At 39.7% G+C, this 19,915-nt stretch overlaps 1 protein-coding gene across 4 annotated transcripts in view; it reads left to right on the plus strand.

The window, feature by feature from the left end:
- The window catches only part of scube3 (signal peptide, CUB domain, EGF-like 3), a 147,969-nt gene that overhangs the window by 101,590 nt on the left and 26,464 nt on the right, over nucleotides 1-19,915 (plus strand). For 2 of the 4 annotated variants that reach the window (XM_033969920.2, XM_055223327.1), the window contains exons 7-9: nucleotides 2,052-2,099; nucleotides 10,028-10,144; nucleotides 13,888-14,010. In XM_033969920.2, the coding sequence (XP_033825811.1) occupies nucleotides 2,052-2,099; nucleotides 10,028-10,144; nucleotides 13,888-14,010 (288 nt within the window). The remainder of the gene's footprint in view (nucleotides 1-2,051; nucleotides 2,100-10,027; nucleotides 10,145-13,887; nucleotides 14,011-19,915) is intronic. The other 2 variants (XM_033969921.2, XM_055223328.1) reach the window with 1 other exon arrangement.

A 19,915-nucleotide genomic window follows, 5' to 3' on the forward strand; every position in this document is an offset into this window, starting at 1 on the left:
GTGCAGGATTTGGACGCCTGAAAGGCCCTGTGCCTCTGTATGTGACAAATAGATCTTTAGTATTCAGTATGTACCACAATGTGTATATATTCTATAGTGGTACATGTATTTGCATTAAAGTTGTTGATACAAGATGAATGACAATGATATGTTGGTCTTGGTATTTCCCTCACTGTCAGTTCAGGTTACTGTGAGTCAGTTTTTTGGCTTGTGCCTTTTCTTCCACTTATACACGTGAAACAATGCAGACTGAGAGGTGCTTCTCTGTGGCATTGAAAATGATAAAAAGAAACAAGAGAAAAAGCAAAGTTACCTGCTTCATTTTACTTTAAAACTTGCATACTTACACTTAGTTTCCATTTGAAGGACTCATGCCATTTCTTTCAGTTTGAAACCTTCCAATACAAAATATGAATTCTAGAGTAATATCTAACATGGCCACACATATAGGAGCATTGTCCTGTTAGTGAGCCTTACTGCTCAGTATGTCTCAGTATGTCTCAGTGTGTCTCAGTTTGTCTCAGTATGTCTCAGTATGTTTCAGTGTGTCTCAGTCTGTTTCAGTGTGTCTCAGTATGTCTCAGTATGTTTCAGTGTGTCTCAGTCTGTTTCAGTGTGTCTCAGTATGTCTCAGTATGTTTCAGTGTGTCTCAGTGTGTTTCAGTGTGTCTCAGTATGCCTCAGTATGTTTCAGTGTGTCTCAGTATGTCTCAGTATGTCTCAATGTGTCTCAGTGTGTTTCAGTGTGTCTCAATATGTCTCAGTATGTTTCAGTGTGTCTCAGTGTGTCTCAGTATGTCTCAGTATGTTTCAGTGTGTCTCAGTGTGTCTCAGTATGTCTCAGTATGTCTCAGTGTGTCTCAGTGTGTTTCAGTGTGTCTCAGTGTGTCTCAGTATGTCTCAGTATGTTTCAGTGTGTCTCAGTATGTCTCAGTGTGTCTCAGTGTGTTTCAGTATGTCTCAGTATGTGTCAGTATGTTTCAGTGTGTTTCAGTGTGTCTCAGTATGTCTCAGTATGTTTCAGTGTGTCTCAGTATGTCTCAGTATGTCTCAGTGTGTCTCAGTATGTTTCAGTGTGTCCGCTCATGCTCTGCACTTGTCTCTATCTGCAGCCTAACCCTCCTCTGCACATCGCTTCTAACAGCTCAGACCTGACCAGTGCAAAGCACTCACATGTGGCTCTCTTATTTGCATGACTGCATGTTCCAAGGTAACACTTTTGCCTGGAAATGTCACCATCAAGACCAGTGTTATGAGTCAGGTGAAGATCTGCAGTATAATGAGTATTGTTGTAGACAGTATGACTATATGAGTTAAAATGAATGAATTCACAGTCTTCACTTGAGTAGTTCTGACTAGTCCTGTAGATTTCTTTGGTTAGTCACATTTTTATACTTTGTTTCAATGTGTTTGACTGATGTTGATTTTTCCTTTATTTGAGCAACACTATCAGTGAAGTAAGATCATTTGACTTTATATTCAGTTGCCATTTTAACTGTCTTGTTCCATTAATCAATTTGCTATAACTGAGATGAGACGGATTTAAAGAGGTCAGAAAACTATGGATCCACAAATTTAGACTGATCAGCTTAATATTTAAGTTAGTGAGAAATGATCCAAAACAAGATTTGGTAACACTTTATAATAGCTACACATATGATCGCCTACATAGAGCATGATAATGAATAAATATTTTATTAAGAAGGATTCAGGCTTAATAATTACTTAATACCACAACCAAACCTCTTATTACTAACTTCTTATTTTCTTTCAGTCAGATAGCACATTAGTGAGATGTATTTACCTTGACATGTTTTGGCTGCTCGCTACGAGCTAAAAGAAAATAAGAAGTCATAACTTGAATACAAGATGAAGTAGTTAATAAGCCTGATGAAGTGGTACCCAAGATGGATATTGTGAATCAAAGCCATTTAAATTCAAATAGATATGTTTTTTCAGTGATAAAACAGTATATTTTTGGACTTTTGATGTGGCTGAGTCAATAAAGGCATTTTTCCCATGTGTTTGTGTGGGTATGCGTGTGCATGCAGGGGAGAGGAGTGTCCCGTCCCAGGCAGCCCCCCAGCTGTTCCCCAATGGTAAATATGGTCCGTCCTGCTCCTCTCTGTGCTCTGTGGGACCCTGTACTCTGACCCCTCCTCCCTCCTGCCAACACCCTCTCAATAACAAACGCTGCACCTTCTCAACACATGTGAACAGACTGCTCCTCACATTATGTTATCATTTTGTGCTCACTTTTGTCACAGTATTTTAACAAACTCACAGGGGTCAGATCTATGAAACATTTCCATTGTGAATAACTATTATATTAAATAAGATATCTTTTGAATGGTCAACTGTCCTCAAAATGGCACCATATAATAATAAACAGCATTTTGTTCTGGGGTCGGTGCTGAGCGTTCTATTTTTTCAGATTTTTTTTTAGCATAGCATATTTTTGTCCTATATATAATTTCACTATCAGGTTAAATCAGACTTTTTGTGTCTGCTATATAGCTATAATCTATGACACGTGTGGATCTTCATGTTTTAATTTGCACATTTTAAATTGCAAAACTTCAGCATTAGAAAATGGCAGTGCCCAATGGGAGCTGACGTCTCCGTAAACGCCATCACAGAAAGAGTTGGTGTCTCCAATGGATAGCTGCAACGCTGGCGGGCAGCAGATTTTTTCCATTTGTACCAAAAATGACAAAGTAAATCAAATTGGAGAGCAAAGTAAATACAGAGCAGTGCGGCGGTGAAAATAGGGATCGATCGGCAATATAGTGTCGTGATAAGAAGCGATTTACGACTGTTCAAACACACACGAATCACTCCAAATACAACTTAGTGAGTAAATGTAAAGGAGAAACAAGTAGAACATGGTTAAAAGCTCTAAAAAGTCGATTTTGCTTAATAGGTCTGCTTTAAGGTTAGAGTTTGGTTTAGGAACAGTTCATTTGGTTAAGTTTAGGGCTTTAGTCCTCCCTATGCAGATTGTTTAATGCTGTGTATATCTCTCCAAATATTAAGCTCATCCAAAGCAAATAAAAGCTGCCGTTATGTTTAAAATCCTCCTCAGCACAGTGCAAGTAAATAGAATTAACTTTACTGTTTTCACTGTAGCATAAAATGTGCAGGTATATACATTGGCAGTTGAAAATTCAAAGATCATAAAGCCAGTCATTCGATAAACTATAGAATAAATACTTAGTTTTGGTGATTTCTTTTATAAAAACAATCAAAAGCTGCCCGTCATTTCAGATTTTCACACATAAATCCTTTGACTTTGTCATTTTTAATTATTGCGTGAAATACTCCTGCATTTTACACAAAGAAACACATAAATAGAATTAAGTTTTATGTTTTCATGTAAAGTAAAGCCAACACGTTTACTAATTTAACAATAAACATCAACACACTTCAGAACTGACCTGTTTTTGAGTTGAGTAGTTTGAACCAATTATCACATTGTAATTTCTCATTCAATTATTTAACAGTACAGGGGCGTAATTAAGACGAAAGAAACATTATTCAAATGAGCTTGTTGGACATGCCAGGAAAAAACAAACTCGTATGGTGCTTCTTAAGTGTTTTACAATTTAATTATAACATGCAAAAAAAAAAAAAAAAAAAAAAAAAGCATTCTCAGAGGAGCAGTCTGTTCTTCATATTAACTCCAGCTATGTTCCTTTAACTTAACCACTGTAAGTACACCAGCACCCAGATACATGCTACTGCTCCAAGTCTGACCTATTTACAGATTTAGGGGTTTCCTGTCCTACTTTATCTGCTTTATAATCCCTTAAAATAGGAATGAAAACCAGCAGGAGACTTGTGTTGCATTTTGATTTCAGTTTGATGATTTTTTTGTGGTGTGCTGGAGAGTATTCCCAGACGACTGTTGGTGTTAGTTCAGTCCTTTTGCATGTTTGCGGTTCGGTCAAGAATAACAGTGACATCATATTTTAAGTAGAATATCTCAAGCCTCAACAAATCTAAACAGCTTACTTATAATATTACTACTGTATCCTGCATAGTTGAAAATATTGCACTGAAATATGGACTTGAATGATGGGTCATATACAGGGTCATACAAGAAGGACAAGTGACCAAACTGATTTATTTTACTTCAATCAAAGCTTAAAAGGCCCATATTTAACTATTTTCTGATCTGTTATCATGTTTCCTCATCACAAACAGACCTGGAGTTGTGTTTTGTTTCATTCACACATGTTTAACACACAAACCCTGCATATTTAGGCTGAGTTTTTCTCTCAAACTGAAAACACTCTGTTCCACCTTGTGATGTCATCAAGTGGTAATACAGGAAGTGCTCCACTACACACCTTCACTAGTATCATTTGGATAATTTCATCCTTGGAATTGATAATCTCCACTAAACTAGAGATAAAAAAGCAGTTTTTAACTTGAAAACCACCACTTCATGACATCACAAGGTGGAACGGAGTATTTTGAGCTTTGGAGGTGTAGACAGACTAATAATAAAACTGTGAAACATGTGTGAATGAAGCAAAACACAACTCCAGGTCTGTTTTTGAGGCGGTCACAACATTCTAACGCTGTATAAAGCTCAGAAGAGTCAATTTTGTGTAATATATGACCTTTAAAGAGATGTGTGTTTTGCTGTTTTTTTAAAATAAACTTTTGTCCTACAACATGAACTGCAATCAAACTGAACTAGCCATTATTTTGGTAGTGCAATGTCCAAATTGAACTAACGGTTATTTAGGTAATGTAATATCGTATAGAGCCACAAACATGTTCTGAATGCTTGCAATTCTTGTATTAGTTTGGCACTTATTCCTCCTGGGCATGTAAAAATGATCTTAATCCTGATTTATTACACACTTTTCCAAAATCACACAGCTCTAGCGCATTTGTGGTGCTGCTTGTCAACACTTAATTTATAACAACCTTGCGTTAAATAGCAGCTAACTACAGTATGTAAAACACTGTTACCCAATGCACAGCCCACTTCTGTATTTATTGACAAAAGGCCCTGAGCACTGTGGTTAATTGTAGGTCCCGTTCCAAGAGACACAAACCATACATACATACCCAGGAAACCATCATGTCAAAAATATATCTCCGTCCCTGCAGCACTAGATCATTACAGTTTGGTGAGACTGACTAAGCGATTCCTATGGCACTCGGCTCCTCTCACACTTTGCAATTATGTGAAGCCACAGGTCTGCTCTCTCCAGGCGGGAGGGAGCTGCGGCCGTGACCCTGCCCGAAGCCTGAAACACTGACAGAATCAAGACAAAGGCCAAAACAGAATTAGACAGGCAAAACATAGCTACGCTCAGGGGTGTAATGGTACGGACAGTGTTTTAGATTATTAATACGCATTTTGTTATCTACCATAGCTGCGACGACATCACATTAAAATGAATGAATTAAAAGACTCCTGTATTAGCATGTAGCCAGTGTAGTGTTATGTGTATTTACTGCAGAGATTTAGTAAAGGGGCACTATGTAACTTTTCTGGTTACATTTCCACCATCTGTGTTTTTCACTATGGCATTAAACCCATTTATCGTGCATGTATTCAATTACAAGTGACAAATTAATTGAAATCTGCCCAGTAATTTGTCTGTTTGTATCACCTGGTTGTCTCCATGGCGATAGACATTCAAGAATTTAAAGCTAAAACATTGTACATCGGATTAGATTGTTAAATAGAAGTTAACAATAGCCATGATGTAGGCAAATTAGTCACAAAAATGGTTAACGGTAATGTGAATTCACAATATAAATTAAAATTTTTATTAGTTTAATTATCTGCTAATGGGGTGAGAAAAGAAATGCACTTAAAATGCTAATTGGCCCGAGCCAGTAACAAAGTACCCAACTTGGGGCATTGTTCCTGATTGTCTGACCCCCTAAACACTGAGGAAAAGTCACACACCGGGGTATGGGATTGACCAGACCCGCAAAAAATCTTTGTAAAATGTGCATCACGACAATGCCTGACACATACCAATTCAACACCGCGACCACAAATTGGACCACATTGGGAGTGGGGACATTTTGGTGAAAGAGCTCTATGAGACAAGCCTAAAGTTGAATTGGAGCACTGGCCTGTCATGATCAGTCGGCCGTATTGGATTGAAATTCTGTTGTCACTTTTACTGCCTTTGTATGAAACCTATCTTCTCCTTGGTCCAAATGAGCTCAGATTTGGCTCGTCACATCCACAGACATCGATTATCAATTATCAAATCCGCGGTTTTCCTGTTTCTTTGATGATTCCTCATGGCCACGTGCATTGTCCCAGAGAGCTCCAATCTGAATCACTAATGTGTGATCCCAGCCTGAATATAATGGACTATGGATCATATGAAGATAGTACACTATAGCGCTCCCTACCATCTCTTATGGATACGGGGACTTCATGGTTAGCCAGTAGGGGCGCAAGACTCTGCAGGCCAATGGCGCAAAAGTGCAAAAAATCTTACACACATGCTTAGTCCAGCTGTGTTAAAATTTGAAACACTGAACCACCAGCTGCCACTGATGACACTGATCTGTCAAACACAGTGATCAATGCAAGAGCGCCACATTTGGGAAAGCACAAAGTTTACAATGGGGAGAAAAAATGTACTTTGTCATTAATTAGTGAAACTTTGTAGAAAATTCTGTTATGTGCCCCTGATCAGAAAAGCCAAAGAGACCCATGCCCTGTTTTGTACTGTTTTGCCTCTAGGGTCCTCCAAAGCTCCCATTGTAAGTGAATGGCACTGTGGCACAGCTCACGGAATAGAGAAAAAGACTCACTAAACATGAACAGAAACACACCAAAGTTGGCAGAGTGAAGCAGCTTAGTGTTAAATTTATTCTCATAACCATATTTTACATGGTCCACACAAATTAGCTCTACAGCGCCCCCTTTTCAGTGACCCCTATGGGACGGGAGACACATGTACTTTGTCTTAGGCCAGTGGAGTTCAGAGGAATGATGGGAGGCATGAGGACAGCCCTAAAACAGAATCAGAGCAATACTTTATATCTAACATAAAGTCGATCGTATTCGATGACATTTCTGCCATCGCTTTGACATGTTTATATAAAACCTAACTCTAGGTTTTTGATCCAAATAAGCTCCCACTCCACATACCACAACTAGAGAGATTGGTAATCAGTATTTAGTCATTTTTTTTCTTAACAACAACAACAACAACAACAACAACAACAACAACACTAATAATAATAATAATAATAATAATAATAATAATAATAATAATAATAATAATAATACATTTTATTTATATAGTGCTTTTCAGGACACTTAAAGACACTTTACAAAACAAATGTTAAAACAGTGAAAAGAGCAATAAACACATATTACAGGAAAGATAAAAAAAAACAGTAAATCATATACAGAAAAAGTTAAACATTAAAAGCTATTCTAAATAGATGGGTTTTGAGATTTTTCTTGAAGGTGGGGATCTCGGTGCAGTCACGAAGTTGCTGAAGTAGGGAGTTCCAGAGGCTGGGGGTGACTGTGGAGAAGGCTCTGCCTCCCCACGTTTGGAGCTTGATCCTGCAGGGGTGGGACGGGTGGTTGGCGTCAGAAGAGCAGAGGGTGGGGGGTGGAGTGTGGAGGTGCAGCAGGTCTGAGAAGCTGGATATTCATTACAGTTTTTGTGTAACATCCTGTCAAAAATATCTTTAAATTTTGCAGAGCTAAAATTTTAACCATCAAAGTCAACCAATTGAATAGAGCAGAGTAATGAACACGTAACCAATGGTGACTATAGCTCCCCCTACAACATCCAAAAAAAAGTCCAAAATTATCCAATTATCACAAAACCTTGGGGATTAATTGTTGTAATAATTCATGAGAGTTATGTATGCAACTATGGTTCAATGAATCACGGATGCAAAGTGCAAAGTGATTGAAAATTGACACAGACATTATTTAGGTCATTGAAGTCAGAAATCACCACTATAGAAACCTCATATATTATGCACGAGGTTGCTGCTTCAATGCCCTTGACCAAATTGGCCAGTAAATTGGCACACTTCACTATGAAAAGTACAGATAGCGGCCTAGGCAGCTGTCAGGGAGGGAGAATGTCACAATATAGGGGTCGTCACGATTCAAGTGGAGTCACGATTCAGAAGCAGTCGCAATCAAGAGGTGGACGCAATTCTGTGATGGGCGCACGGGAGGGATGTGTGCACAGTGTCGGGGGCCATCATCGCCTTGTGGTTTTTTACAATTTCTTACCCCATTGGCAGATTTTTTAATTTCAAGCTTAATTATGTCTAACTACTCACTAATGTAGTTTATCAAGTAAATAATAAACCCACAGTAAAACTTTATCTCACCCATGACAGTGACTTACAAACATGCACTGGCTAAAACATATCTTTAGCAAATTGAATTTGAATGTTGTAATTATCATTTTGTGACCTTTTCCTGCACTTCTCGTAAAACAAAATGAATCCCTCTTTAAATTTATGCTCTCGCTGTAATACAACATGCTGTTTAATTGCGTCACCATAACAACCAGAAACACTCAAATTGCATCACGGGTCGCAACACCTGTTTTACTTTGACGCATCATATCAATCCTGGCAGCTTTTACTTCCTCTTTTATAGCTGCTCCCAGCTCTGCACTTTCTAGTGTTTAAGTGGAGAGAAAAAGCGTTCCCCAAAAGCAAACTTCATTGGCTATAAAAAAACAAACTATTGCAGCTGCACCGCTTCTTGGTCCTGCCACGTGTACCCTGCCATCCCTCTGCCCCTGTCAAACCTCCAGGCTGACACTTATAGCCTCCACATCCTATTACCGACAGTGCACGCTTCACCCCTACAGCCAAGTGAATGTTGCGGGCTTGTTTGGAAAAAGAATAAGTTTCTATAAAGTAAACTATTAAAGCACTCTCTGTGAAAACAAATGGTCCGTGTGTTGAAATTTGTCACTTTCGGGAAGAAGAAAGCGCCGCTATCCCATTCTGACTGACTAGTTTGTTTTTTTTTTCCAAATGGCCAATACAGGAGTTACGGAGGCGAAATTGCTTTTTTATCCCTCAAATGGCTGGAAGGTGTTGTCAGATGCTGCAAAGAGGTCCGCTTTGGTGTGATAGCTGAAGGCGAGAGGGGCGCGGAGTTTATAATTCAACCTTGACCAAAGACAAACATGCAGGCAGCCAAACTTTGAACAGTTTAGAACGATTTTTTAAGAGATTTTATAGCTCTGTTAGCACTGTTGAGAGAGCTGCATGAAATAGGGGTGAAGAGAGTAGAGACATTCAGCTCTGATGCAGCTCAGCACATGTCGTGATTATGATACATTTTATTTATAGACCCTTATGGTAGAGAGGAGAGGCTGGAGAGGATGCCAGTCTGCACCCTTCAACCCTCTGACATCACCAACACTCACGCACACAACGCATTCACACAAAACGAGGTGGGTGAAGTGTCTTGCTTAAGGATTCAACAACAGTGTGCACTAGAGCCTCTTCAAAGCAATCCAATACAAGCCATCCAAGTACGTTTAAAATGAATTGAAATTAGAAGTGAACAATGTATTTTTGTCTCCTTAATATTTGCATTAGTTGGGAGCTTTTAATTAACATGAGCTGTCCAGAGTCCATCTAAGACTAATTAGATCCTGTCTTTCATTATCAAGTTTTGTGTTTTTTTTTATTTATGTTTCAGAGGATACACTGCTTGAGGGTTATTGTATCCGTGGTATAAAGTAAAACAAAAGCCCGCTGGCCATAGTACAGGCCCATACCCACTATCTACACAACAGCTTTTCATGCCATGTTTGTTTTCTCTACGTCTTTTTTCTTACAATTCTCACTGGTGCATATCTGGAAAACACTGTGTCTTCATTTGTTTCTACCTGCAGCTCATAACCAGGAATGACCCTCCTAATTTCTCTGATTCTGACTAACTCGCATGCTTTCTGACGTCGGGGTGGTAGATCATCAGAATTGTTTTAAGTGTTTCTTTCTAAATGCGTTCGGTTGTGTTTTGCAGAGACGTGCGCCGTGAACAATGGCGGCTGCGACAGCACCTGCCATGACTCAGTGACTGGAGTGCGCTGCAGCTGCCCCGTGGGCTTCACTCTGCAGCCCGACCGCAAGACCTGCAAAGGTAAAGTCCATGAACATGTAAACGAATGTCATTATAATGTGGTCTAGAGCAGTGTTTACCAATCGGGGCTACGGGGAGAGATTTCAGGTTTAAGAAAGAGGTATATACAGTGGTCCCTGGGTTATGCTCTAAAAATAACCCACAATAGGCGAAATCCGCTAAGTAGTCAGCTTTATTTTTTACAATTATTCTATATGTCACTTTATATCACACTTTATACACTTTTCTTACACAGGCGTTAACATTTTCTCACATTTCTCTTTTGTTTAAACACTCTCAAAGCTCAAACCTTCGTAGGCGCCTTTGTCGGTGCAGAATGTTTCATCGACATTGTGGGTTTTGTCGGGGAGAAAACAAATTGCAAACATACAGCACTTCAGAGTCACACTGCGATCCAACATTTATGTAAATTTGTCTGAACACATTCTGTACTGTACAGGAGACACGGCACAGAGGAGACTGATGGACAATGGTCTACAGTCCAACAGCCAATCAGGACACAGGACACAATGCACGCTCATACGATGTAAAAAAGAACGCGAAACAGTGACACTTTATAGTACTTAAAAGGTGCACTTTCTAACTTTTCTGTTGGGGAATTTGAACCTGCTTGTCTCTATGGTAACGGTACTACACTATGACATTATCTATTTAGGATTGATAGTTTGTATTGCTGAGAAATACCTTGAAATCCAACCATTCATATTGCATGTAGGGCTGCCTTCTCCACAGAACTTGCCCATTGGTGTCACGTACTTGTCTCTAAGGGGATTGCTGCTGAGTTTAATGCTGTACTGTGGAACATTCTAATCACATCTCCTAGAGGCAGGCGGATGTCGTAGCCTCCACCAAAAAAGCTACACAGCCCACCCTCAATAATATTATTTTTAAATATTTCTAAAGCAAGAAACTTAAAGTATTAATGTAGTAATGCCATTGTCTTTTCACCATAACTCAGGGGATGCTTGGAATGTTGGACAAAGCTTAGGAAGTTCTGGAGACAAAAAAGGTGGAGAACCAACGATACCACAATAGTGCCAGGAAAATGGGTTTGTTCTCCCAAAGAATTATACTTAATTCCAGCTATTTAGCAATTATATATATTTTCCCTACCCCACCCTTTCTACTGATGCAGATGATCCAGGAAAAGATTTCTCGGACTTACCTTGTACAGTTCAATCAGATCTGCATAAAACATGTTGTTATAAGCATCAGAACTGTTTTATTCTAACTGAAACTAAACAGCTTAAAGGTTGTGGAATGTAACATATTACTTTGCATTAGCTACATTACAATAAAGGTGTACTATCCTTAAAACTTGTGATTTTGTATTTAAAGCTATATTGGAAGACGTGTTATTACTATATTTTAATGATGGTTTCCCCCTTTTTTAAACCCAAAAATAAAAACCTATAACATCTCAAAAGTACAATTGAATAACAAGACGTATTCCTAAAATAACATCCTAATTTTCAGACATTTACAGAGCATTAATTCATAACATGACAAAACCTTTCTCTTGTTGCCAGATTCAGCTTTAAAACTCAACCCAGCAGCACAGAAAATATGTCTGCTCCTCTTGACAGTCTTTCCCTCATATTACCATCATCCACTATTGTTGTTGCCAAAGAATCTTCAAATCAAGCAACGGCGCATTGTAGCGGAGCCTGTATTTTTATTTATACTGTCTCTAATAAAATCAAATCCAAAACCGGGGGAAGAACACACAGTTTTATTAGCAGACTTGAGAAAACAAAAGCCTTAGCTACTTGACAGATGGGGGGGAGCAGTCAGGTTTGGAGGAGCGTGCTACTCAGACGTGTGTGCGTGTTGTACAACTGGAGATGTCATTCGAACAACTGCGATAAAAGGACTCTGGCTCATATTAGTGCCGGGTTTTGAAAGAAGACAAGAGCAAAACAGAAAACAGACGAGCTGCAGGCCAAGTACATCTAAAAAAGACCAAAGCAAAGGGATTGTTCTCTTCCATTTACTCTTAACCAAATAACGAAGATCCTCTCTGCAGACAGACGCCTCATTTCACATCATTATTCCAGGGAGCTGCCAAAGTCGGGACAATTGCATGATGCATGGGCTTTGTGTTGGCACTGAAAAGAGAGAATGAAGTAATCCGAAGATAGATTGATGATTTGGAAGTTTAAGAGCAGCCTCCTGTTACTTCTGTTCTTTTTATGCTGTTCTTTAAGCACAGCGAGGCATACGGGATCAGACAAACGCATATAATTCTCCCCGATATAGCTTTATATAGTCCTATATTCGACAAAGTTGCACAAGGGTTGCATTTGACCCATCCTTCAATGTCACTGGGGAATCCTCAACTGGCAAACAGAGGCCCTTCTCCTTATCTTAATGGAACACTATGTAACTTTTCTGGTGAAAGGTATTGGTAGCTGTATATCTCCATGACAATATTGGTTTTCCCGGAATATATATGGCCTAAAATGTGTCTACTTAGACGGAGACAAGAATGTGACAGCACCAAGCCAAGTTTCAGGTCAAATCTGCTCATAGTAACAATGCACATTCAATAAAAACACCTGGAATTGAATAAATGCAAGATTAATCATTTTAATGTCATACTGTGGAACATTACTGGCAAAGCAATGGAACTATATATTTTGGAGCTCAATATTTATCGTGGAGACTTTTTCTTTGCAATTATAGGGAGATTTTTGTTGTAATACAGTGCGATTTGAGCTTTAGGGCGTTGAATAAATAACTTTTATGGGTAACTATGACTTCATTCTGTTATTTATTTGTTGCAGCTCAGGTCTTTTAATGATTCTGTCTATTTAAATAATGGCTGACTGGGATTTCTGCTTTGTGTCAGTTGCATAAAGTAGTTTCCATGTTATAATTTATCATTGCATCTATCTGTAGCAGTATATCACACTTAAAAATGTGTTGACGTGACAGGCTTAATGAAAAGTTACCTAGTTTGGCCTATTTCTGCATATCGTAGGTTGACAGGGAAAAGAGAATACCAATAAGAAACACACTCGGACACGGGAAGAGCAGCCAAACTTCAATGAATCAATCTAAAAAACATATCGTAGTGCGGCAGGGACGCTAGTCACTTAGACATTTTTACTTCACTGTATGAGAAGCATGTGCCAATGTACTTTTGAGAAGCACTTTTGAGCACCGCTGAATGGGAACACCTTATAAGAGCTGACATTTTATCCACTTATCTAAATAATTACTTTCTCCTGTTCTTCTGGCCTGCAATTTTATGGACAATATGTTCCCCTGCTGCTAAATATATTCCACCCACTACCAGGTGCAATGATGACGGGATCTGTTTGATTCACTTCAGCTCCAGTGATTGTATCATTTAAAAATACACCACATAATTAATACTTGTTGAAAACTAGAGCCGGGCGATATGACAACAACAACAAAAAGCGCAATTGTAATTTTACATTTTCTTATTTTAATTAACACAAACAAAACAGACATTTAATCAGCGCAATTTAACAACAAAATAGTTCTGTTTAGTCCTCAAACCACGTGCTGGCTGTAGACCCACAAAAACTCCCAATTTGATAATAATTTCTATTTGATTATAACATTTGATTATTTGCATAGCCCTACTGAAAATGAATTACTTTGTTTACAAATTGTGCTATACAAATAGACTTGCCTTGCGTGACTATATCAGTGTACTTTTCTATATACCATCTTTTGAAATATTCCAACTATATGTGATTTTCCTTCCACAGATATTGACGAGTGCCGGCTGAATAACGGAGGGTGTGACCATGTGTGCCGAAACACAGTGGGGAGTTTTGAGTGCAGCTGTAAGAAAGGCTACAAGCTGCTGACCAATGAAAGGACCTGTCAAGGTAAATACAACCAGTCTACACCCTTGTTTTTCTGAGGCTCAAATTATAGAGAAACTTATGGCCAATTTTGCCTATACAATGGGAATGAATAGGTTTCCTCTTGCCAGGTGCTCGTCAAGTGAAGTGGAGGTAACAGAAACAGCACGTTTACAGTAAAATGCTTTCAGGGGGCTTTTGATTTCTCCTGCCAACAGCTGAATTCAAATGTGCAGGTTTGACTAGTTTTACTGAGCAGCATGAGGTAGACACTTGGTGGAGTGAGATTTGAACCAGTGACCTTCTCGATCGAAGGCAGATTTTAAACCCAGTAGCTTCATGTTTATAAGTCCCATTTTGAGCACTTTTCACCATTCCAAATATTTAATATTCTGTTTTAAATAGTTAATCACTGGCATTGGTGCTAACTTTATTGCTCTGAAATCCATGGGTACCACTGCTTTACAAAGTCTTTATAAAATAAGTCTACAAATAAAATGAATGCCTCCATGAGACTCATGATTAGTTGTCGCTACATCAATTCCATTGTTTATGCCTCTTTTATTGTTTATTGCTTAGTTTATAGATAAGATAAGAGAACTTTTATTTCTCCCTTGCAGTAGAAAATTGCAAAGCATAAAACCAACAGCAATAAGGTAACTGATAATGTTCTTTTACCTTTTGGCATATATGCCGGTTTGATAAGTGATGTTTGATGAGTTCTTTTCAAATAAAAAAAAAACATGACTGAACTGTCAAACTCCACTCTTGACTGGTGTGTTGTTGGAGTGGTATGTCTGTTCATAGACACCAGTAGATAGTTGTGATAAAAGTGAATTCCCAGATTAAGACCATTTATCACCACAAAAGTTCAAATTTATTTCAAGAATCTCAGCTTCAGGTGATTCAGTTGGTTCAGGTGGTTCGGGTGGTTCGGGTGGTTCTGGTGGTTTGGGTGGTTTGGGTGATATTCAGGTGATGTTCAGTTGATTCAGGTGACTCGGGTGGTGGTTCAGGCGGTCCAGGTTGTTCGGGTGATGTTCAGGTGGTTTGGGTGGTGGTTCAAGTGATTCAGATGGTTCTGGTGGTGGTTCGGGTGGTGCAGGTGACTCAGGTGATGTTCAGGTGATGTTTCGGTGATTCGGGTGGTGGTTCAGACGGTTCAGATTATTTGGGTGATGTTCAGGTGGTTCAGGTGGTGCTTTAGGTGGTTTGGGTGGTGGTTTAGGTAGTTCAGGTTACGTTCAAGTGGTTCCGTTGGTTTGGGTGATTCAGGTGGTTTGGGTGGTTTAGTTGGTTTGGATGATGCAGGTGGTTCAGGTGATGTTCAGGTGATTCCGGTGGTTCAGGTGATTTGGGTGGTTCGGGTTGTGTGCGGGTGGTTCAGGTGGTTCAGATGATGTTCAAGTGGTTCGGGCGGGGGAGGTGGTTTAAGTGATTCAGGTGGTTTGGGTGGTCCAAGTGGTTCAGGTGATTCAGGTGTTTTGGGTGGTTCAGGTGGTTTAAGTGATTCAGGTGGTTCGGGTGGTGGTTCAGGTGGTGCGGGTGATGGTTCAGGTGGTGGGTCAGGTGATGTTCAGGTGATGTTCAGGTGGTTTGGGTGGTGGTTCAGGTAGTGGTTCAGGGGGTTCAGGTGGTTTAGGTTATTCAGGTAGTTCGCGTGGTGGTTCAGGTGGTGCGGGTGATGGTTCAGGTGGTTCAGGTGGTGGATCATGTAATGGTTCAGGGGGTTCAGGTGGTTTAGGTGATTCAGGTAGTTCGGGTGGTGGTTCAGGGGGTTCAGGTAGTGGTTCAGGTGGTTCGGGTGGTGGTTCAGATGGTTCAGGTGGTTTAAGTGATTCAGGTGGTTCGGGTGGTGGTTCAGGTGGTGCGGGTGATGGTTCAGGTGGTTCGGGTGGTGGGTCAGGTGATGTTCAGGTGGTTTGGGTGGTGGTTCAGGTGGTTTAGGTTATTCAGGTATTTCGGTTGGTGGTTCAGGTGGTGTGGGTGATGGTTCAGGTGGTTCAGGTGGTGGTTCAGGTGGTGGGAAAGATGATGTTCAGGTGGTTCGGGTGGTGGTTCATGTAGTGGTTCAGGGGGTTCGGGGGGTTTAGGTGATTCAGGTAGTCCGGGTGGTGGTTCGGGGGTTCGGGTAGTGGTTCAGGTGGTCCGGGTGATGGTTCAGATGGTTTAGGGGGTTCAGGTGGTTTAAGTGATTCATGTGGTTCGGGTGGTGGTTCAGGTGGTTTGGGTCGTCCGGGTAATGGTTAGGGAGGCTCAGGTGGTTTAGGTGATGATTCAGATGTTCGGGTGGTGATTTAGATGGTTTTGGTGGTTCATGTGATGTTCAGGTGGTTCGAGTGGTTCAGGTGGTTCATGATGTTCAGGTGGTTTGGGTGGTGATTCAGGTGTTCGGGTGGTGGTTCAGGTGATTCAGATGGTTCGGGTGGTTCATGTGATGTTTAGGTGGTTCATGTGATGTTCAGGTGGTTCGGGTGGTTCAGGTGGTTCGGGTGGTTCAGGTGGCTCAGGTGGCTCAGGTGGTTCTTCCGGTTGCCGTCAGTACAGATTTATATCTGCACTGTGCCTTGTAGCTCGTGTGTTTGAGTGCATGAGTTAAACGTATTGCTTTCTGAAATTCTCTATAGATTCAATTTTGGACCCGTCTGACGGTAATGTCCCATAATGTGTCACTTGACGAGCTGCACTATAATGTAAAGTAGGATTCAGCAGCGAGAGAGCTTTTAAAACTTTGCTCAGTACTTTTTGTACTTTTGCTCCTTGTACCTTGTGAGCAGTTCTGACAGTTTATACTTTGAAGCTTAAATGTGCTATAGATTCATTTATAGTTTTACATTTTTCCTGCGAACAACCAACGGAAAAAATATGTAACTGCGATTTTTGCAACTGTGAATGTGATTTTAACCTGTCCAAGTGTTAACATTTGAGAGAAGAAATACTAAACCAATCTGGGTTAGCAGGTTTTTTGAACAATTAAACAGCATATTTTGTTGTTTTAGAGAAAAATGATATTACTTAAACAACTCTATTTTGTGTCTTGCTAATTCAAATTACAATTATGATTTGATTGCCATATTTTAGCTTGTATTCCCCTCATACCTGAAAGAAGGAAGCACATAAACGAAACAACAGACAGGAAGTGGTACAGGAAAGGGTGTGTACGAGGTGTGGTACTGCTCCTGAAATTAAAATATAAACTTATCTTCATTTATCTATTTACATTAATGGGCATAATGTGCCAAAAGAAGTAATCTCATGATTCTATAGAGCCTGGATCATGTTTTTTTTATCCTCCTGGTTCATCTTCATTATACAACGTGTCAATCATCTGCTGTTTGTGAGAGTTCGAGCTTAGACCATTAGCTCGAGCTTAGAGTGGGTGTTTGTTTTTGAGCAAAAAGCTGCCTTAACTGAACCGCGCTGAATCACAATATGATGAGTTTACGAAAATAGCATCGTCTCAGGGATCAGATATTAGTATTGTTATAATTACATTTTGAAACAGTAGCAGAACATTTGATCTCATATGGGCTAAACACATAAATGCTCCCAGTTGCTAATGACTTTACGTAGCGTTTATACGTATTCCACTTGCGATCTGCTTACTTTGCTCTTGTCTACAGTATGTCTCCTGTATTGTAGCCAGCCCTCTGCGGCTTAATGTTACTTTTGGTGGTAGACGTCTCTCAGCGGGGGCTCGCTCGAGTAGCTACAGGACAAATAAAGAGTTCACCATGGCACAACCAGGTGTGGAGAATTACAGCCCCCAAACTCCAAACCGCTGCTTTTTGGGAATAAATCAAACCGCTAGAGAAACATCTGGTGAGAGAAGACAGGCCACTCCAACTGCAAGTGAGCTAAGCCGTCTCCGCAAGTGGAAAAACAGATGACAAACTTGTTTTTAATTCTATTCTTTGCTTTTATTGATGTGGTCAATCAATAATCCAGCCTGCTACTCGTCAGTGTCTTACAGCGGGTTGGGAATTATACTCTTAAAATCCAATCAAAAACATCGGATTTACTGAATGAAAATACGATTGTTTTTGTCACTTTGAATGTGTTCTTTACCCTCATTAGCCTTTCAAACCATACCGAATATTTTATGTTGGTAAAACTGCTAAGAAATTGTGCGTCTGTGCATGTAGGAATGTAAATTATAGTGTATCTGTTGTGGCTTTACCAACTTGGTCATGTAATGGTTGTTACAGAAGGTATAAAGAAGCATTATTACAGGGTTTCCAATGACATCAGAACATCCGATTGTCCTGCAGTGTTTGGTACAGATGAGGGCAGGTAAAATTACTATGTTAAAGAAGACCTGTTGTGCTTGTGTCTGCTTTATAGTTATAATCTATGACATCTGTGGATCATTATGTTATAATTTGCACATTTAAAATCAGAGTACAGTTGTCCCTTGCTATATTGCGGTTCACCTTTCGCAGATTTTTTTTTAGTGTAACTTTTTTTACACTGTATGAGCGTGCATTGTGTCCTGTGTCCTGATTGGCTAAGGGACTGTAGACCATTGTCCATCAGTCTCCTCATTGCCGTGTCTCCTGTACAGTAAAGAATGTGTTCAGACAAATTTACATAAATGTTGGATCGCAGTGTGACTCTGAAGTGCTGTATGTTTGCACGTTTTCTCCCCGACAAAACCCACAATGTCGATGAAATGTTCTGCACCGACAAAGGCGCCTACGAAGGTTTGAACTTTGAGAGTGTTTAAACAAGAGAGAAATGTGAGAAAATGTTCATTCCTGTGTGAGAAAAGTGTATAAAGTGTGTGGTGAGGGGTTTTACAGCAAAAAACATATAGAATAAATGTAAAAAATAAAGCTGAAACTTCGCGGAATGCGTCTATTGCGGGTTATTTTTAGAACGTAACCCCCGCCATAAACGAAGGATCACTGTATTCATCTAAAACGACATAATAAATTAAACAAATACAATGTAACAACTGCAGTGCCCAATGGGAGCTGAGGATGCTGTAAACTGCACATCACGCTATCGAGTCGCAGATTTTTTTCCATTTGTACCAACATGACTACGCGACGCTGCCAAATCATAAGTGTATCACCGATTAAGAAAACTGGAGAACGACAGCACAGAGCAGCGGGAATATACAGGGGGAGGTGAAAATGGGTGTTGATTGGCAATATGGCGTCTTGAAAATATGCGATTTAAGATAACTCAAACATGCACAAATCACTCCAAAAACAGCTTTGAGAGAGTAAATGAGGAAAAGGAAAGAAATATAACATGGCCAAAAGCTCTGAAAGTCGATTTTGCATATTAAGTTGCTTTCACTTCAGAAGGGGGGGTAATTTCAAATGGCAAAAACTACTTGAAATTATATTACTCAAGTAGATAGACAACGAAATCATACAAAAGTTATGTATTGAAATGAACTGTAACTGGACATAGCGAAAGAAACAAAACATAAACTATTGTGCAAATGATGGTATTTCCAGAAGTTAAAACAGACACATTTGAAAAAGTTCAAATAACCAAGGGAACTGCTGTACTTCAAATAGTACTACACAGTAAAAGTCAAATACGGAATGAAAGATGAAAAATGACACATACTTAGAATTTCTTGAAAAGGCGACTGAATGTAGAAACTGAATGTAACTTAAACTAGCCATGTCTTGTTTAAATACGTGTTTGATTGATGTGAAAACACCACATCAGTGATACATGAACGCTGCTCCCGTCAGGCCTCAGCGGAGACGATGACACAAACACGTTTTAGAGTCTGAAAACAAACCACTGTCCTTGTTTTGGTTTTGTCTGAGCCGTGGTAATATGTGTAATATGGAGTCTGTGTTTTGACCAGTGTGGTGTTTCTTCTCTCTCTCTCTTCTCACCGTCCCTCGTTTTCGCTCTCCCTCCTTCTCTCTCTTTCTCCTTCTCTTACTCTGTCTCCCTC

Source organism: Periophthalmus magnuspinnatus, chromosome 7 (assembly GCF_009829125.3).
Source record: "Periophthalmus magnuspinnatus isolate fPerMag1 chromosome 7, fPerMag1.2.pri, whole genome shotgun sequence".
Taxonomy (NCBI): Eukaryota; Metazoa; Chordata; class Actinopteri; order Gobiiformes; family Gobiidae; genus Periophthalmus; species Periophthalmus magnuspinnatus.